The 22,087-nt window shown below is 41.9% G+C and overlaps 1 protein-coding gene across 4 annotated transcripts in view; it reads right to left on the bottom strand.

Annotated features, from left to right (window-relative positions):
* The window catches only part of LOC311589550 (lysosomal Pro-X carboxypeptidase-like), a 113,475-nt gene extending 95,835 nt beyond the window's left edge, over nt 1-17,640 (bottom strand). For 3 of the 4 annotated variants that reach the window (XM_084768076.1, XM_084768075.1, XM_084768077.1), the window contains exon 1: nt 15,414-15,568. In XM_084768076.1, the coding sequence (XP_084624202.1) occupies nt 15,414-15,548 (135 nt within the window). In that variant the 5' untranslated portion in view covers nt 15,549-15,568. Of the gene's footprint in view, nt 1-15,413; nt 15,569-16,021 lie in introns of those variants that run through there. The other variant, XM_084768078.1, reaches the window with a different exon arrangement.
* Nucleotides 17,641-22,087: the final 4,447 nt, after the last annotated feature.

The following is a 22,087-nucleotide window of genomic DNA, read 5'->3' as shown; positions in this document are numbered from 1 at the left end:
GCCTGGAGCTAATAGGATGCACAACCAGAAGCGACAGTCAGTGGTCACAAGGACTCACTGGACACGTGTCGCATGAGTAACCACCATGGTAAAGGTGCACAGTGAGCAAGTCTCATAGATATGGTCATTGCCTTAGCAGGACTGAGGATATAGCAACAGAACACAGGAGACAGACAACAAACAAACAAACTCACCAAATTACCACTGTCTGAGCTTCATTCTGGTGGAGTTACAGGGGCAGAACTAATTTTGACAGAATGGTTACACAAAGGATTGTTCTTAGAGTAAGCAACAGAAAATTAAACTTTAATACCTAAGGCTGTCCAATGACATAACTATTCAATGTCACTTTCTTTCTTTTTATTCTTCTTTTATGCAGTATATCCTGATCACAATTTCCCCTGCTTCCAGTCGATGTCTCTAAGTGGAGCATTTCTGTGTTCTTTGGGCTACTTTGTGAAGCTCTGCTCCATTTCAGAGCTGTTTGTATGTAACTTGAACTGTGGTTGTCTACATATGTCTTGTATCAGCATCTAAACTGTGAACTGCTACCAAACCTGAGACAGAAGGAACCCTACATAAGTTTAAAAATCTGTGGTCTTTTATTCCTTTTTATGAATTTAAAGTTTTGCAACTTCCAGGAGGAATGTGTTGGAATTTGAATGGAGAGTGCATTGAATCTGTAGATTGCTTTTGGTAGATGGTCATTTTGACAATATTAATTCCATCAATCTATGTGCATGAGAGGTCTCTACAGTATTTAGTGTCTCCTTCAATTTCTTTCTTCAGTATTTTAAAGTTTTCATTATATAGGCTTTTTGCTTCCCTAATTAGGTCCATTCAAATTCAAATCAACACTATTACTTTTTTAGGCTATTATAAATAGGATTGTTTCTCTGATTTCCTTCCCCTGCCCCCAGTCTGATTGCCTTTGGTTTATAGGAAGCTACAGATTTTTGTATGTTAATTTTCCATCTTGCCACTTTGTTGAAAGTTTTTACCAGCTCTAGGAGTTGCCTGGTGGAGCTTTTGGGTTTCTTGTGTATAGTTAATGAGAGTGCAAACTGGTACACCTAATATGGCAGTTCCTAAAAATAACTGGAAACATATCTACCATATGATTCATATACCCACCTATACCACTCCTGGACATATACCCAAAGGACTCTACTTCCTACAAAAGAGACATGTTCAACCTTGTTCATATCTACTCTGTTCACAATATCTAGGACTTGGAATGTCCATGAATGGATGAAGAAAATGGGGTGCATACATAACGGAATTGTATTCAGCTATAAAGAAAGATGAAATTTGCAGATAAATAGAGCTGAAAAACATATCCAGTGAGGTAACACGAACCCTCAGATCAACATTGTGTGTTCTTATATGTAGATCTCAATGTTGAATCCTTAGGTTTGTGTGTTCAACTTTTAGTACCTCTAGAAACAGGATCTAGAAAATGGCCATTCATGTCGAGGAGGAGGTCTTTAGGGAGCCGGGATAGTAGAACACAGGTGATATAAAGGAGAAAGAGGATAATGGTGAATGAAGTATAGGTGGGGAAAGGTGTGGGAACATAAAGCAAAGAAAGGAGTGGAGTGGATAACTAACACTAAAGATAATGGGGAAAATCATATTTTATAAGTTTTGTGTGTATGTTTAAGAAAGGGGAGTGTTTAGTTGGAATTTCTCTACAAAAATGATAATGTTAATCCAAGAAGCTATAGATAAATAGACAAAAAACCAAAAAGTTTAATACCTCCCTCTTTGAGTTGTTGGTCATGGATATCCTAGGGACTCTGTATTAGCTGCCTTTTGTCAATTTGACAAACTTAGACATATCTGGGATGAGAGAATCTTAGCTGAGAAAATGCCTTCATAAGATAGGCAATTTTATGTAGGGCATTTTCTTGATTAATTATTAAAGTGGAAGAGCCATGCCCACTATGGGTGTCACCACACATAGGTAGTCCTGGGTTCTACAAGGAAACAGGCTGAGCAAGCCACAAGGATCAAGCCAATAAGCAGAACTTCTCCTTGGCCTCTTCATAAATTCCTGCCTCTGTGTCCCTGCCTTGCTTAAGTTTCTGTCTTGACTTTTCTCAGTGATGGAAGTGAAAGCTAAAATAAATTCTTTTCTCCCTCCCCAAGTTGTTTTATCACAGTAATAGAAAATCCTAACACACACACACACACACACACACACACACACACAAGGCAATTGTAATCTCCTGGTTATTCACCAGAACTTGGTAGTAAGACCTTATTTCTGAAGACACCAAACAATTTAGCCACAAGACATGAGAGAAATCTAGTTGGTGTTGACCAGAAAGCCTCCTCCTTGCTGGCTAGCATTCGTAGTGCTGGAAGGCGCCATGTATGCTTACTGGAAAAGAAAAATCAACAGTTTTACCCAGCTGTGACTATATGAACTACAATAATGGCCAACATGTCATTATATGCTCTAGGGTACAACAGTGGCATGAACGTTATAAAGGCAACCAATAGCTTTCTGGTTGGATGTAAGGCCTGTTTCACAGAAGAAAACACATATCTTGTGCTATAAACCTGAACAAGAACCCATGGTTCGGGAGCTCACAGCCCCCATGAATGAATCTACTACTGTTATTGTGCTGAATTAACATAATATCAAACATTCCTCTAAATTTGAATCTGTATACCCATACAGCTCCATACCTCATCAAAGAAGTTTCTTTATACAATGGATAGTGATTAACACAGAAACACCTAGTCAAAGTACAGAGAGTAAATAAGTGTCAATGGAATGCTCAACCACAAATGGAACACATAAATCATGCCACTTCCATGCTCATGGACTTTTCTGGAAGGAATCCATAAAGAGGAGTAAGAGCCAGAGGTTAGGGAGGACCAGATCAAACAGTGGGAAGCATAACATGATGATACCAGAAGACAAAGTAAAACTGGCAGTAATTAGGCTACACAGATCACTTCTGGCCTTGGCAGCCCCGGTGACCAAAAGCAACTTGGAGAGGGAAGGATATATTTGTCTTACATGTAGTGCATCACAGTCCATTGAGGGAAGACAATGTAGGAACATGCTTGATGGATGTGGGTAGGAATAGCAAAGAGGAATGCTTTCCTCTCTCTGTCATTGCAGAAACCTCCTATCTTGTCCTCCAGACACTCCCTCAAATGCTCTTTCCTCCACAAAGCTTTCTGAGACAAGCCAGGCCACAGGAGTGCTGACCCTGTCACAATTGTCAGCATAGCATTCACAACACTGCCCTGCCCCTGTTTTGAAGGTTGGTTCCATGCAGTGAAGACAAGCAGAAAAGCCCCCAGTTGAAATGCTAATTGTGCCACATTCGTGCTATTAACAAATAACTTCCAGCAAGCTTTGTCACATCTCTGAGTCTAAGCTGCCCCATCCATTAAGGAGCACTAATGCCTTTGCTAAAGGACTGCAAAAACTAAAGCTGGAGTTCCAAGATGGTGGCGCCAAAGATGCGTGGTGTCTGATCTGCAGGGAGGAGCCCAGAGATGCTACTGGGAGTCACAGACCATGGAAGCTGCAGAAAACTGGGTGAGAGATGCACAGTGTGGATGAACAGGCAGGTCTGGCCTCCAGTCATCCAGTGACCCACGGAGAATGAGAGCCCAATCCTCAGAGCTTAGACCACAGGCAGCCTGCAAGCTGCAAGCTGTGGCCTTGATCTGCATCATGAACTCAGTATATGGGAATGAACTCTGGGCAGGGAAGCATCAGAGCTCCTGGCCTATGAAAATCTCAGGGAAACAAGTGGATCTGTCCTCAGTCCCACCCATCCACTCGCACTGTGCTAGTCCACAGAAAGCCCAGGTGCCACATGAAAGCCCAGATGGCTGTGGACATGTTACCCAGCCACAGCCTAGCTGCCAGCCCCAGAGGATTGTCCTAGTACAATTGGTCACAATTGACCCAGCCTAGCTGGGCTCCACAGCTCCCATGCTCTCAGGAGAAGCTGAGTAGGCCTGAAGGGATAGGGCAGAAAACTAACCAGTTATCTGGGTCTCCCAAGCTCTAGCCAACCAACAACAATCAGAAGGCAGTACCTGCTCTCTCCCAGGTAGGCAGAACCTAGGCCTCACTACCTGGTTGGACCAAGCAGAAACCTAAACAACTACTAGAAGCCAACAGGGGTTCAGGCGTTATAGGTTGACCTAACCCTAGGACCCAAAGCCCCAGGGCCCGAAGGCAGGATATTCAAAGCCCAGCCAAAGACAGGATAACCAGCTCAACATACACTACCTCAAACTGATCCTGGAGCTGCAGAGCACTAACACCTACCTCTGCTGACCCAGTAGGGAGCCTAGGGTGCAGAGGAAAGTTGCCAGGAGCCAAAACCAGGTCACCTGCTTGTCCCATGGAAGAGTTCCCTGATCCCCACAGGCAAAGGCCTTCGACCTATAATCACTCACCAACAAACCACCCTCAACAACCAGTGAAGGACACCAGAAGCTACCTCCCAACATCAGAGACAGCAAGATAACTAAAAGCTAGCATAAAAACATAAACAACAAAACCCAAAACAATATGGCATCTCCAGATCCCAGCTATCCTAAAGAAAGCAACCCGGAGAACTCAAACACAATTGAAATATAAGAAAATTACCTCAAATCTTCAGTATGAAGATGATAATGGAAAAAATGAATAAAATCCATAAACAAATGCAGGAAGACATAAAAGAGGTCTATAGAGAGGCATGGGAAGAAATTCAGGAAATTACTAACAGTCAGATGAAGGAAATCAATAAAACAGTTCAAGATCTGAAGATGAAAGTGGATACAATGATAAAGACACAGACAGAAGAAAAACAGGAATGAGAGAGCCCAGAGAGGAAGGCAAGCAATACAGAGGGAAGCTTCTCTAACAGAATTCAAGAGATGGAGGAACGAATCTTCCTGCCACATAATAATCAAAATACAACATGTACAGATCAAAGAAAAAGTATTAAAGGAAGCAAGGGAAAAGGACCAAGTAACTTATAATGGCAAACCTATCAGAGACCATAAAAACCAGAAGGGCCTGGACAGAGGTCCTGCAAACCCTAAGAGGCCAGAGATGTCAGGCCAGACTACTATACTCAGCAGAAACACCCAAGAGGAGTAGACATCTGGAAATAATCAAACTCAGGACTGAAATCAATAAATTAGAAACAAAGAGAACAATTCACATAATCAACAAAACCAGGAGCGGCTTCTTTGAGAAAATCAACAAGATAGACAAACCGTTAGCCAAACTAATTAAAAGGCAGAGAGACACTATCCAAATAAACAAAATCAGAAATGAAAAGGGAGACATAACAACAGACACTGAAGAAATACAAAGAATCATAAGATCCTAACTCAAATGCATATATGCCACAAAATTTGAAAATCTAGGGAAATGGACAATGTTCTTGATCTGAGTCCACTTGCCAAAATTTAATCAAGATCAGATAAACAAACTAAATAGTCCTATTTCCCCTACAGACATAGAAGCAGTCATTAATAGTCTCCTGACCAAAAAAAGCCCAGTGCCAGATGGTTTCAGTGCAAAATTCTACCAGACCTTCAAAGAAGAGCTAACACTGATACTCTTCAAAATACTCCAAAAAATAGAAATGGATGGAACATTACCAAATTCATTCTATGAGGCCACAGTCACCTTGATACGCAAACCTCACAAAGAGCCAACAAAGAAAGAGAATTTCAGACCAATTTCTCTTATGAACATTGATGTAAAGATATTCACTAAAATCTCGCAAAGCAAATACAAAAGATCTTCCGGAGGAATCTCCACACCTGATCCCAAGCGTACTATAGAGCAACAGTAATTAAAACAGCATGGTACTGGCATAGCAATAGGCTGGTTGGTCAATGGAATCGAATTGAAGACTCAGAAATGCATCCACACACATATGGTCACTTGATTTTTGACAAAGAGACAAAATCTATTCAATGGGCAAAGGATAGCATCTTCAACAAATGGTGCTGGTCTAACTGGATGTCTACATGTAGAAAAATGCAATTAGATCCATATTTATCACCATGCACAAAACTCAAGTCCAGATGGATTAAAAACCTCAACATTAAAGTAGGTTAGAAGAAAAAGTGAGGAAGAGCCTGGAACACATTGGCACAGGAGACAACTTCCTGAACAGAGCACCAACAGCCCAGGCCTTAAGGTCAACAATCAATAAATGGGACCTCATGAGGCTGAGGAGCTTCTAAAAGGCAGAAGACACTGTCAACAGAACAAAGCAATAGCTTACAGACTGGGAAAAGATCTTTACCAACCCTACATCTGACAAAGGTCTAATATCCAAAATATATAAAGAACTCAAAAAATTAAACACCACCAAATCCAATAACCCAACTGAGAAATGGGGCGCAGAACTAAACAGAGAATTCTTAACAGAGGAATAGTGAATGGCTGAGAAAGAAATTCTCAACATCTTTAGTCATCAGAGAAATGCAAATCAAAATGACTCTGAGATTCCATCTTACACCCATCAGGATGGCTAAGATTAAAACCTCAAGTGACAGCACATGCTGGTGAGGATGTGGAGAAAGGGGAACACTCCTTCATTGCTGGTGGGAGTGCAAACTTGTATAACCATTTTGGAAATCAATTTGGTGCTTTCTTAGAAAACTGAAAATAGGGCTACCTCAAGACCCAGCTATTCCACTCCTTGGAATATACCCAGAAGATGCTCCACCACACAAAAAGGACATATGCTCAACCATGTTCATAGCAGCCTTATTTGTAATAGCTAGAACGTGGAAACAACCTAAATGTTTCTCAGTCGAAGATTGGATAAAGAAACTGTTGTATATTTACACTATGGAATACTACTCAGTTATTAAAAACAAGGAAATCTTGAAATTTGAGTGGAAATGGATGGAACTAGAAATGATCATATTGAGTGAGTTAACCCAGACTCAGAAAGAATCATATGGTATATACTTACTTATAATCAAACACCAACCCAAAATGGATGTCCCATGAAAGTCTTCACTTACCAAGAGATTGAGATAGATGTGAGGACTTCCTATTGGGACTCTAGGTGAGAGAAGTATGGGAGAATGGAGAAACAGAAAGATCCAGAGGGTCATAGAAACCCACAAGAAGAACATCATGATGGGTGGATCTGGACCCAATGGGGAGTCTGCTCAAACTACTGCACCAACCAAGAATTATGCATGCAGCAAACATTGAACCCCTATTCAGATCTAGTCAATGGACAGGACATTATCCACAGTTATGTGGAGAGTGGGGACTGACTCTGACATGAACTCTGGTACCCCATATTTGACCACTTCCCCTTGGTGGGGAGGCCTGGTAGCACTCAGAGAAAGAATAGGCAGGCTACCAAGATAAAACTTGATAGGCTATGTCCATATGATGGGGGAGAAGGTCCCCTTCTGTTATAGACCTAGGGGAGGGAAATAAGGTTAAAAGGAGAGGGAGGGAGGAACAGGAGAAGACAAGTAAGGAGATAACAATTGAGATGTAATCTAAATAAACTAATAAAAAGAAAGAAAAAACTAAAACCATTGTATTTACAAGCCCCTGCCAACAGCAAAGACTCAAAGGTTATCAAATTACAGCACATAATTGCAATCATATTATCCATCAGAAAGTCCATACTGTGATATTAATAAACACACAAAAGTATGTCACAACTATATGTCTTTGTTTACTGTTGGCATGCGACCCTGGGGAACCTGAAAGCAATTTGGTGACAGCTTTTCCACAGGTACAATTCTTTTCTCAGTACAGCAACAAAGGAAGCATTGAAGCCTTTAAATAAGGGAAGTCCTACAAGGGAAAAGAACTGCCCGAAATAGTACAAATGAGAAGACTTTACCATAAAGGCTACTCCATTTACATAATAAATCAGTGGAAAACGAAGTGGCACATTTGAAGAGAATGGACTAGGGGACTATAATTAGCCTGTCATTTCTACTTATTACAGAACATCTCCTCCCCTGAAAACTACAGTCCTAGCCACCCACAATGAGAAGATAATTACTACCCTTTGCAAGTGGTGACGTTTTCCTCCTATGGCCTTAGACCTCAGAGTTCACCATTTTGCAATGTTTGCTTTTAGTCACCCACAACATGCACAAAATGCATGAAAAGTAAACCTGAGTTGCCTCCCTTGTTGAAGCCTGTGACACTTTTTGTGTGGAGTTAGGGGCATAGGGTGTAACAAGGCATATGCATACCAGTGTATGCAGACACACGTGCTTATATACACACAGAGGCCAGAGAGGGATTTTGATTGACTTGCTCAATCTCTCTTATTCCCCGTGGGGTCTCCTACAGAGGCCAGTAAGACCCAGAGATCTGCCTGTTCCTCCCACTCCCCTTACAAGCACTATGGTTACACTATGCCTGGTCCAGCTTTTTAAGTGAGTGGTAGAAACAGCTCAGGTCCTAGGCTTGCAGGCAGGCAAGACCTCCACTGAGCCTTCTTCCTAGGGAGTGCTTAGAAACACCATACTAATCAGAAAATCTCAAGGCCCTGCATATGCAAGCATATGACTGAAAATCAAGATGGGGAATAAATAAAAGCCCACGGAACGCTAGAGGGGAAGTAAATATGTGTCTTTCCCACTTGCCCTGGTGAAAAACAGTCCTCTGCAAGGAGTGCCTTAATTATCAAGGGGAAATCTGCAAACCATTAAAAGATATCCAAGACCCTTCTGTCCTCAGCAGGGAGTTCTTTTCACCATGGAATTTTCTCTCCTCCTAACTCTCACCTGTGCACCGCCTTTCAGATACCTGTTTTAAGGAACATTAAGCAGTATCTGGGAAGATAAGCAGTATCCTACCTTTAAAGTGCTAACCACCTAGGGAAACCAAAACTATTCATCATCAAGGTCTTAAAATATTGAAAGGCTTCAATATTCTACCAGTTGGCAAATAACTATCTGAGCACCTTGAGCTTTGTACATACACACTAGACACATACACGCGTTCACAGATGCACACACATTTACACAGTCACAGAGAGGTGCTCAGTGAACATCCATTCATGCCTTTTAAAACAGCAGCCTTGTTTTAAACATTAGACCACATAAAAAGGCAAACAAAAACCTGCCTTAGCCTCTGTTGCCCATCTGCGCAGCTTGGTATTATTGGTTAAGGCCAACTGCTCAAGGGAAAGGAAACCCATCAGCACCAAGGACAAGAAAGCTGCCCCAGGGGCTGCCGCCTCAGAGGAAGAGGCCATCAGCCACAGGAAGCAGCAGAGGCTTCCGAGTGTTTAGAAGGACAGTGTCTGCAGCATGACCCTGCTTCAAACTGCATAGAAATAAAAACTGACAAAGAATAACAAGTACTTCCGTACTTTCCTATCTGATGAGTCAGAGCTGTTGTCTGGCTTGTCGCTCCTGTCTTAAATTGGGTTATTAAAAACAATGCAGTTGGCCAAACTTACAGGGTGCTTTTTTTATCATGTGTGGACTCCTAATAGAAAACTTCCCTAAAGGGGCATTTTAACAAGGCTCAAACACATGTATATGCATATGCACAAACACACAGACAGAGAGACAGACAGACAGACATATAGGCAGGCAGACAGATGAGATTATACTGTAAGAATAGAGTAATTGTTCTAAAAATTATAAAGATAAGACCATTCATTGTCCAGTCTATTAAAGAACAAAATTCCTGGGTATAGTTAGTTGGGCCTGATCTTTATTCAAGGGGTGGGTAGACATTTGAATCCAGAGCATAAGTAAGGAACATGCAAAGTTCTCTCCAGAAAGAAAGAAAGATGAATGCTCAGCAGTGACTCATGCATGCAGCATAGATTACAAACATTTTTTCTCTAAAGTAATAAAATTAATAATTCTCACTCTTAAATGAAACTATCTGTTATAAACGTGAAGTAATAAAGTTATCAGTATTTGAAATACAGCTGTGTACACACCAAGGACATCTCAGTTATAAAGTAAATATTGTCTTATAATTGTTACAGAACTAAGGATGAAGGCTGGAAGATGCTTATTTGATAAAGGTGCTAGCAACACAAACCTGAAAACCTGAGTTCACTCCCCACATAAAGGTGGCACTAGAGAGCAAGCCCCACATAGCTGCCCTCTGACCTCCATGTATATGCTGTGTCATGCACATACACATATCATGAATGCACACAGTAATAATAAATAAACTTGACTTCATAGTCACCCCAAAGCATGTCATGGCTCAGAGAGATCTGTAGAATATACGTCATGTATTTATCTTTTGTTTACTTGCTAACATACCTGTATTGCATAAAATGTCAGGTTTCAAAATTTTTCAGACATCTATTTCATGCCCATACTTTGCCCATATTCAGCCCTCCATCACTTTTGCTTGTTCCCTATTTCCCATTCTGCTGGTCCCCTGCCTATCCCTAAATAATCCTTTTCTTTCATGTCCTTTGTATTCCTGAATCTGTCTTGTTTGACCTAATAGTGTGATCTATAGTCACACTGATTTTTATGCAAATGATATGATTTGTTCTTCATGGCTAAACAAAACTCCATTGGGTGTGTGTCATATTTCCTTTATCCATCTATCTATTGATGAACATTTAAATTAATTCAATAACTGCTGTTGTGAATCATGCACAATTAAGTGTGGATGGTGCGGGTATCTGGGTTTTGTTAACTTTGGTTTCCCTCTGGTATTGAATAAGTCTTTTGAGGAACCTTCATAATGCTGCTTTGGCCATTTTAAAGACTTTTCCTTTTCACCTCTGTGGCTAACCACGGCACTCATCACCTGTTTCTCAGCCTTCCTCCCAAACTGGAAACAAAAAAAACAAAACAAAACAAAACAAAAAAAACCTTACATTTTTAATAGGCTTTTCTAGGTACTGGAGTGGTCGGAGCCATGTTACATCTCCTAAGAAAACTTCTTGTGTCTTCTGTGAGTGATCTTCCTTGCGGCAAGGCTCTTGGAGCTTTCCTGCCACTTGGCAAGATCCTGTGGGACTAATATCCAGAATGACTTCTGAGAAAAATACATGGGTCTCCTGTGGGTAGTCTCCTTGGAGATTTCTTCCACTTGGCGAGACCCAGTGGGAACGATACCCAGAATGACTTATGTCAACCTTTGAGAGATGGAGCCATGTTTCCTGCTTATGATCCCTGTTTGTTTATTAAAGGTCAAGTAAAGACATGATTGGCCAAGACCTTTATAATAAAGATTCCTTAGTAGATGGTCTTTAATATTGATAAAATAGTTGAGGAAGAAGAGGGGCTTAGAAAGGTCAACTGCTTCTTCTGAGGACCTAAGTATGCTAATGAATTAGGGTGAGAGAAAGGTCAAAACTAAGAGAAGCTAGGGCCTGAAGAGACAGGACCTACTGAGATGAGGCCCTGAAGGTCAATTGTGAGAGTTCATTCTTAGGTCAAGTTAACTTCAGGACAAGCTAGTAAGTAAAAATTTGTTATGATCCTCAATGAAATTGGATAGATTCATGCCCACCTTGGACAAGGAGGAAACTAGTTTTGGATAATGACAAATGATAATTATTTCTGCTTAATGAGAAAGTTGTAATAAAGTAGGGCCATATTGTATAATTATATAAAATTGGCTTATAAATTTAATACATATCATGAATATATTGGTTCAGATTACAATTAGATGTAAAAGTTATTTTTACTGTTAGAGGCTTATTCTTGGATTTTAATTGTTTTTACTTTGAAACTGCATGTTTGCTTCCAGCCTGCACACAAATCAAATAGGATGTGCCTGGCTAGATATAATCATTTGACTTGCAATACTTAAGTGTATTTAGTTATGACATAATCATTTGGATTGTAATACTACACTGCTTAGAAAAGAACAAAGGTCAACCACTAACTAGGAGGGAACAAGAGAAAATACTGAGATTTTTGGATAATAATTAAAAGTTAATCTGATATTGTATATGTGTAATGCTTCCAAATTCTGTATAAATAAAGATGGCTCGAGCTATTCGGGGCCACTTGCTTGAACTGCAAAAAGCGATCAGTTTTCCTTTTTGCTGACTCCACATCTCCGTCCTGGATTACTGAACTCACCGATACAGACTCTGAATGCTACCAAGCTGGGATGATACATACAAAATGTTAAAAATACAAAAAGGAAAGAGACCAGTCAAACTGCCCTAAAGTCAAAATTTCACAAAAGAACAGGTAGCATTTCATAGAAGCTTACATTCCATGATGCTAAACCACCAATGTGTAGGAACAGGAGGCTACAGCAGGGCATTAAGTTGGAGTTGCAAGGTGAGGAACAACATAATTTATGCCAAAGTGTTTAGCCTTTATCCTGCAAGCAATCGGAGTTATAAAGAGGGATATAAAGATTGCTTGTCAGTTAGGAGCACAGGCTGCTCCTCCAGAGGTCTTGAGTTCAATACTTAGCACATACATAACATTTCACAAATACCTGTGATTTCAGTTCCAGGAGATATGACGCCCTCTTCTGGCTTTCGTAGGCACAAACACGTCAGTGGGGCACAGACATACACCCAGACAAAACACCATACACACACACACAAAAAATGTTTGAAGTTATGAAGGGCTTCTGAGCAGGAGAGGGACACAGCAATTAATTATATCTTTTTACGGGGCCTATTCCATAAGATGCCCTTTCTGTGCCTATAAAGACCTACAGAACCAGCTTGGTTACCTGGATGGATATAATGACACACAAAGAAACCATTTTCAATTTTGATAAAAAGCAAAACCTCAAATAGAAACCAAGCTTTAACTATGATGATAATTTTATTATTAAAAGGCATAAAAATTTGAGAAAGGCAGGTGAAATTTCAGTACCCAAGAGGTTGAGACAGGAGTGGGAGGCAAAAAGATCTTAAGTTTGAGGACACAACTTTCAGAGTTCCTGAGTTCAATTCCCAGCAACTGCATGGTGGCTCACACCCATCTGTAACATGATCTGATGCCCTCTTCTGGCCTGAAGGTGTAAATGCAGGTAGAGCACTCATATACATAAAATAAGTAATTCTTTAATTGAAAGAAAGAAAGAAAGAAAGAAAGAAAGAAAGAAAAGCAATTTAGGGGAGAAAGGACATTAATATAGTTCATAGCTCCAAGTTATAGTCCATCACTGTGGGCAAGTCGAGACAGGGACTTCAAGCAGTCAGCCACACCACAGTCACAGTCAAGAGAAGAAATGAATACACACATGTTCACTTGCTTGTGCTCAGCTCAATTTCTCAAATCACATATAGTTCAGGCCCCTCTGCCTAGGGAATGTGGTCACCCACAATGGGCTGGGTCATCTCATATCAGTAAATTAACTCACACACCACAGACATTCCCATCAACCAAGCTAATGTAGACAAGCCCTTACTGAGACTCTCTTTCCAGGTGATTTTAAATTGTGATGACTGGACAATTAAGGCTAGTTATCACACTGTCCTAGCCTGCCTAAGACCCAGTCTTGCCTGAAAAGGAGGTGAAATTAAGAGATTTCATAAATATATTTTATGGGCTTTATTAAAAATATTAATTTTAACCCCATAGCATTACTACCTAAAAATATAGAGACCAGAAGTAGACAACTACTATGCATATGCAATATATATATATGATTATATATATATGATAGCAAATAGACATATGGAACCTATGACCTAAAATAAAAACTAAATTCAAACCAGTGGGTAAAGATTGCTGAGTTGAGCCAAACAGATTTTGCAAACCACCAAAAGTGGGAACTGATACAGTATTAAATTACATTCCTAACGAGTAAAGTGGCAAAGAAATTACAATGAAGGAATGTAAGAAGAGATGGATTGTATATTTTCCTTCTCTTCTTGTCGCTTCCTTCCATCATCCTCAGAGGGATTTTAGAGATTGTCTGTTCCTACAGTTCTCTCCATTTGACTTACAGTAATAGGGTGCTGAGCAGACAACCCCACCCCATAACATGAGTAAATGTAGTTTATAAATAAAAGAAGCTAGGGAGAGAAGGTGTTCTGGGACTCCTAATATTCCTGCAGCTGTCTTCCTTTGGGGCAAAATCCCCACAAAGAGTCCTTCACCTCCTCAGGAATGTATAAAGTGTAAAACACACGCTGGCAGAATGCAGAGGCAGAAACTGTGCTTGCCAAAAGGGTTGAAGCAGTTGCCCCAGAAAAGAACTTCTTGGTACTTCTAGTGAAATTTAAATATTTCCTTTTCTTCATCTGCCCAAAGGTTTTGGACTAAAATTGTTTCCCATACTTCATTCTGGAAAGCCATGCCATGCCTCTGTCCCGTGTTCCCGCTCAAACCGAACAGGTGTGCAACCATTGATTGCTAAGTGCCTATTCAAGACAGCTAAGCTTCTCTGCTTAGCAACCTGTCAACTCATATTTAATCACCACCTCAACATGGAGGGAAACAAGAAACGAGGTTCAGGAACTAATTGTGAGCTGTCCGAGATTATAGAGTTGGGGGGGGCAGGGGGCGCGGGGGGGGGGGGCGGAGGGCGGGGATCTTGGGCCGACACCTCAGGATCAGAGCCTGGCACTCTTTCTAATCTGTGTATCTTACACACACACACACACACACACACACACACACACACACACACACACACACACACCTATCTTTATTTAGAGTCTTAGAAGTGCAGGATTATTAGGACCCTTGGTCACCTGAGATCCTCTACCATTCAGACTTCTGGGATAAATGCTCCATGCCTGAAGCCAAGCACAGACCATTGGGAGAGCTTTTCAATGGAACTCTGAACTCAGGTTACAGGCCAGAGACCTGATGTCATATCCACGTCAGACCGGGGCACAGACCTTCAACCCCGCTTCAAGCCCAGGCTACATGTGTTCAGTGTGACAGGGTAACAGACACTGTCGCAAATGTATTAAATGGCCAGAAAGTCAACTTTGCCCTACTACAGAGATGACAGGCTAGCGCTTGAGATTTGATTGATATTCTGAATTATTTCAAAGGTAGAGACATTAGAGAATCCATGCTTAAGGCCTGCCACCGGGCAAAGAATGATTGCCATCCCAAACTAGGGGCCAGGGCTGGCGCCCTAGAGATTTTTAACTTGGAGGAAGTAAAAAGGGGTTTCAGATTGAGGCACTTGGCTGGGAGCAGGGTTCGTGATGGCCGGCCAGCTACAGACAAGTAAAAATCAAATATATTGGGCGGCTGATCTCCAGAACTGTGAGAGAATACATTTCCGTTGGTGGGGGAGGGGCGATATTAAGAGGTCATGGGAGGAGAAATTTGAATGCCTAGCTTCCATAACATAGGAGCAAAAGACTGCCCAGGTCCTAGGCATTAAGAAGTCTGGGTTTGGGTGGGCTCTGGTGTCTGGTCTCTGAGACTAGACACTCTGAACCACGTTAGTGGTTAGGATCTGGGACCTTTAGCTTCCCCACCCCTGTTACCTTCTGTTCGAAGTAATAGACTGAGTAGTTACCGCCTTCACCAGGCTGGAATGTGGGGAAGATTGGCAAGTTTAGGTTGGCTGTGGTGGCCACAGGTGCCAGGAAGCGCAGCAGCAGGAAAGCCAGGCCACCCATGGCTCAAGGCTGGCCAGCAGGGTGGGTGGCAGGGCGAGAGGGCCACCGGCAGAAGCGCGTGCCTGCCCGGCAGCTCTGGGCTGCGGACTCCTTTGTGAAACCAAAAGCCAGGCAACCCGGTTCCCTCTCACGCTATCTATCCTCCTTCGAGCCCACCTTTCCTTTGGCCATACTCCAAGTCAGTTTATGCCGCCACGGTTCCGCCCCATCATTACCTATGTCTTCCGGAAGCCTACTGCTCAGTCAGGTTAGACTTGAAGATTACCTTATTGTCACTGCCAAGCTGTGAGCGCCGCCTCAGCCTCACTGCAACATCTCCATCTCTGCTCTCTGAGGATGCTACAATAATGGGACTAATAAAGATTCAGCAATTTACTGTTAAGCATCATCAGATATGACAGCATAATGTGACGTCCCTCACTCAACCAGCACAGCAACCCAGGGCACCATATATGATTGTCATTTCTACTCACAGAAGAGGAAGCTAGCTGGTCTAGAGAAGTGCAGGGGACTTGGCGCTGTGGATCTCAGGTTGCAGGAACTGAAGCAAGGCTACATGGCTCTGCCCTCCTGCAGGTTGTTTCAGCTCTTCCCCTTCATTATGCTGGCCTAAGCAAGCCATGGTACTCTGTTCTCCCGACACCTTTGCATTGCCGGCACAAGCCACATCCCTTCTGAGTCAGCTGGGTCTTCCGTGCAGATCCTGCCAGGCTTCTATCTTCCTTCCTCCGCCAAAGATGACACATCCATCCTCCAACAGTGCCCCCTCCTTCCTTGCTGATGTCACCTGCTTCTAGGCCTTTTTCCTCCTCTCACCAATGTTCAATCCCTCAGCATCTCCTGTCCTGTCCAAGAGGGATCTCGACCCTTCTGGCCTCTTCCCTGAGTCCTCTGCCCCAGCTCTTAACAGGTGGAACATCATTTAGATCCCGTGTCTATGTCAAGTTGACAGAAAAAAATGGTCAAGGCACCCTTCTCCTCGACATTAGTGAAACTGCTTTGAGTGGGCATTTATAATATTGGATATAGATTCACTGTATTCAGCTTTTATTATCTTGAGGTATATGAATAAAGCTGGCTGAGTCACAGCAAATGACTGTTTACCCCAGTACTGGAATTCAGTTTGCAAGTATGCAAGCATTTTATTGAGCATCTTTGCATCTGTGATCATCACAGAGATTGGACTACAATTTTGTTTTATGCTTATGGAGTTTTAGTAAAAGGAATAGGTGCTTGTAATAGAACTTGGGCATTCCTAACCCCTGGGAAATCTTTAGCACCAGATTGTAACATTTTTAGATACATACTACTGCTCATCCTTTTTCCAGTATTTTTATTATATTGGGGTTTTTAAAACTGTATTTGTTTGGGGCTTTGTTTTGTTTTGTTTTATGAAACAGGGTTTCTCTGTGTAATGGAGCCCTGGCTGTCCTGGATTCCCTTTGTAGACCAGGCTGGCCTTGAACACACAGAGATCTGCCTACCTCTGCCACTAAATGCTGGGATCAAAGGCCCTGTTTTCTGTTTTCTGACTTAATAAAGTAAATGTGGAAACTTGCAAGCTGGCTCAATAGGTAAAATACTTGGGCAAGCATGAAGACTTGAGTTTGGATCCCTAGTACTCACACAAAAAGCGGAGTATGACAGCACATACCTGTAACTCTAGCTCTGGGGATCAGAAGCAGACAGACTGGTATTATTGGTTCACAGGCCAGGAATTCTAACCAAAAATAAAATAAAATAAAGCTCCAGGTTCAATAAAAGATAATCTCTAGAAGGAAAGAAGGAACTTGAAATCAACCTCTGACCTCTATATGTACATACACTAGTGCATACATACACACATATTAAATGTTTAGGAAATACTTTAAATTTATGAAAAAAATTAAAAGTGTTTTACTATAAGAGGGGTGAGAGGGAGAGGGATAAGTGAGGGGGTGCATGCCATGGCATGTATGTGATCGTTAAACAACTTTGTAGAGTTCATTTTTTTTTTCTCCCTCCACACTTACATGGTTTCCAGAGATCACCAGGTCCCTGGAGCTGGGTCACTAGGCTTGTACAAGAAGTGTCTTTACCTGGTAAAGCCACCTCAGCAGCCTCAACATTACTTTTAAATTTATTTATTTATTTTTACTATTTTAAGTGTGTGTGTATGTATATATAAGTGTGAGTGTGTGTGTGAATATGTGTGTGTGAAGTCAGTAAGAAAGTCAGAATTCTGCCTACATGATATAACTACCCCACCTACAGTGGATAACATACCATTCCTCCTCCAGAATAATATATAGTCCCCTAACATTTACTCTTTTCATATCCTATAACTGAAATATGATAGATTCTAAAACTTAGCTACTGATATTATCCTAATGAATGTTACATAACACAGTAAAGAATCAGGGGAAAGAAACTGTAAACATCTGCTTAATATGTATGTATATATTCATAAACATTTTTAACCACCTGAGCCATCTGTCCAGACCTTACAAGCACATCATAAGCTAGGGCAGAACTACTTACAGCAATTATACTTTTCCTTCTATTACTAGTCACATGACCTTATCTGATACTCAACTATCTTTTTCTACTACTTCTTCTTCCACCCTCACCAAGTACCATTTGGTGAGCATATGGGGGCCATTTTCTTTCAAACCACCACAGACCATGATGGTAGTTAATCTCAGCCTTCTAAAGGTGTACTCAGGCCTTCACTTATCATGTTGCCTAGATTGGGATATTGTGGTTTCCTATTGACCTTAATCACCGGACGTGGTAATAACAAGAGATGCATAAAAGATTTTCTGTACTACAGACATACTCTTCCTTGCCTCTATTGGTGGGGAAGCAGCTCAATTTCCTCCTTACCATCTGAATCAACCACTCTCATTAACTCCTTTATTAGTGTGTTGACTCAAGAGCACCAGGAGTCCAAAGTATCCATGGGGTGGTCTCAGTTTTCATTTCAATGGAATCTCTGTTGTGCCTCCTGGGAAAAGCACTGTCCCCTCTGAAAACAATATTTCTAGACCAAGAAAACAAAAGGTCAGAGGAGCAAGAAACAAAAAATTAACTAGTTGGTAATTATTTTCACCTCTTCATTCCTATTTTCACCTCTTGATTTCTAGACCCACAAATTCTGGCTATTGGGGAAACAATATACTGGGTTTCAAATAAAAGAATACACTACCTTCTGGAGAGTCTTCCCTAGCCCTCCAGATTACTGGCATTCAACTGGCACTATATCTGTGTTTATAAGACCACACCACCATGCTATGGAGGCAATTGCTTCAGAACTGTGAGGAATATGGGAAGTGGATTTCATGAGCATGGATGGGACTACTCCCACACTCCTTTGCCTATGAAATCAGTTCCTTAATTAAAAATAAATGTTGCATAGAACACCATATCTTAGTTTGGGTTTCATTGCTGTTAAAAGATACCATGGCCACAGCAATTCTTATAAAGGAAAGCATTTCATTGGTGCTGGCTTAGAGTTTCAGAGGTTTAGTCCATCACTGTCATGGCAGAAAGTATGGTGGTGTGCAAGCAGAGAACTAGCTTGAGCTTCGGAGACCTCAAAGCCCATCCCTTAGTGACACACTTCCTCCAACAAAGCCACACCTACTCCAAGAAGGCCACACCTCCGAATAGTGCCACTTTATGAGCATATGGGGACCATTTTCTTTCAAGCCACCACAGACCATGATGGTAGTTAAGGCAGTCCATACACCCATGGGTGGTAATAGTGACAGAAGCATTATGCATAGGCAAGACACATATATAACCAGCATAAGTATCTGTTCACAATAAAGCACTGCCTTTTCCATGAGGGAAGTGGTCCTATGTCACCAGGCCATTAGCTGGTCACTTTGAGGAATGGTGCTTTGTTGGAGGCTCAGCATTGCTTCCTGGCACTTAGCAGCAGCCAGGTCATCCTGGATGAATGAATGGCCATGCTGTTGAGCCAGTCATAAACTCTAACTCTATCACCATGATCACTTTCTTTATGGTCCCATTGGACAATGACAGGGAAATCTGGGCAATGAATTTGACTACTATCTATGAATAGACTAAAATGGGCTATCCTATGTACTTGAAAACTGGAGTCTTCCCATGCTAATATCAAATTTCAGTGAACATTCAACATGGGACATCCACTGTTCACTGTGGAGTATCTAGTTATGTATTCCCTCCCCAGATGTCTTTCTCACCAGTTTTTCAGTCATATTGTTTCCAAGTCCCCAACCAGCCAAACAATTTGCTATAGCCAACAAATCAGTATTTAATCATATATATGGCCATAGCTTCTTTTAAATAAAATGTATGACGATGAGCACTACCTGGAGACTGTAATAACCAAGGAAAGCTATGGAAGATGAGAATAAATGTGTGAAAGAAGGCAAAGAGTACACTGGATAGATAGAAATATTTATTCAAGTGTGCTGGAGAAATCACAATTGGGAAAACGGTGTGTGTTGCTCTCATTGAAGTAGCTGTAGAGTATGATAGCTGTGAAAGAAAAGTTCAAATGTGTTGGTGAGCACCACGGTAGGTAGATGCTAGCCTTGCCTTGGTGCACTGGATGATTGGGTAGTACTCAGATCGCCCAGATTTCAAGACCCCCGAAAAGACCACCAGGACTCAATACCAATGCAACACACACAGGGTCCTGTATTATGGCCTCAAGCTCAGACCACAATCCTTCCGGATGCAACAGGATAGGAAAATGGCGCAAAGCTTCCAGGGTAATGGGTTTATAAAAGGAAAAAAAAACATAATGGGGGTTGTGGGTCACAGGAATGTGGACCGTTAGGCAGGTTGGGTGGAGGCTGGATCTTAAGGGGAAGTGTGAGTCACAGGAATGTTGAGCTTTAGGCTGGTTGGGTGGAGGCTAGATTTCAAGGGGAAGTTTTTTAATCTCAGAACATTGGATGCTGATTGTATCTAATCGCTCCTGTGGAGTTTCTGGAGACTGCTGGCAGGTGCAGTTTACAGCAGTACGTGGTCATTCCCAGAATGCATGGAGAAGAAAGAGTCACCTAGAGGACAAGTTCACAGAACATACAGACCATAGCATTAGTTACAGAACATACAGAACATGTATTAGTTTGGTCCTTGCAATTGCAATGAAATAAAAATTAAAAAAGATCTCCTTCCCAGGTCCCCAGAGGCACCTCATTGACCTGTCAAGCAGCCTCCTCAGAAGGGCTATTGCTCAGCTCTTAGACTTTAAAAGAAGAGAAGGAAGAAGGAGAGGAAGAGGATAAGAAGGAGAAAGACTAAGTCATCTTGAGAGCAATGATCTGGATGCAAAGCAGACAAATGAATATCAGTGTAGCAGGAGGAGACTGCAATAAAGTGAGCAGGCCTGAGTGACACTGGTAACCTGCTGAATTCCCAGGCCATGGAGTAATTGACTGGTTAGTCCTAAACCACTACATAATTATCTACACAGCCCCCATGCTGATGTGAAGCCTCCTTGTGTGATTAATAATGGCAGCAACCAGCAGGGAATGGTGGGAGCAGGGGGAGCAATCCAAGTTCTCAGGCTCCTGAGAGAATGTGAAGGCTCCTGCCAGGGCCCTTGAGAAAAGCCACATCTGGAAAATACACAGCTTTAGCTTCCAGCTCTTGGCTATGCCATCATACAAGTCCCATGGACAGTCTCCAATGGATGGTGAGTAGCAAGGGTGAAAAAAAAGAAAAACAGAATCTAAGCCCTGTAGTTTGACCAGTCTGTGTCAAAAAACCTCTGCCCTGACTTCCTTAGGAACAGGTGAAATATTTTGAGACATCTCCAGAATAAGTCAGTGGAGCAATGTAAAACACTTGTCTTTGGTATAATGTGGCAACTGGATTTCACTGTCCAGAAGTGTGGCCAGGCAAAAAGTTCAGGAACATTCTTATCTCCCCTGGTCAAGCACAGAATCCATCCCACATCACCCAGCTAATCTCACTGTTCCAATTGCCTCCCCTCTTGCCTGTCCTGCCCTTCACTTTGTCAGCCTAATGAAAATAAGAACCAGCCATGTCCTTTCCAGGCCTCCATTTAAAGGAGTTCATGGAAACAAGAAATAGACAAGCAAAGATAGCTCCAACTTCTACCCCAGAGGCAAGCCTGATTTCCAGCTTGGCCTTAGCTGAGACACACACCCAGCACCGTTGGCTATAGAAACCTGCAGTGACCATTCCCAAGAACTTGAACAAAGGATGCGATTCCTACTTCCTGGTCCTGCTGGTTGCATCTCTCCCTCTTTTCAACTCAGTAGTTTCTATAATTTCATCTCAAGATGATTCTGTAATGCTCATTTGATGTTCACATCTACTCTATCAGTTGTCTAAAAACCACAAATATTCCTGTATTGGCTGGTTACACTGCTCTATGATCTTGATGAGACAAGCACTCAGCCTGAATCCCTCTCTAAAAGATGTGTCCATTAGGATGTCCTCGAGACTTTAGGTGTGAGAAGCCTGGGAGAAAGAGGAAATGGAAGGATCCAGTGGGTCCTGGAAAACTACAGGAGAGTCTGGGCCCTGGG

This window comes from Acomys minous, assembly GCF_964271855.1.
Source record: "Acomys minous genome assembly, chromosome: 2".
NCBI classification, from domain to species: Eukaryota; Metazoa; Chordata; class Mammalia; order Rodentia; family Muridae; genus Acomys; species Acomys minous.
This window is presented reverse-complemented; position numbering and strand designations above follow the sequence as displayed.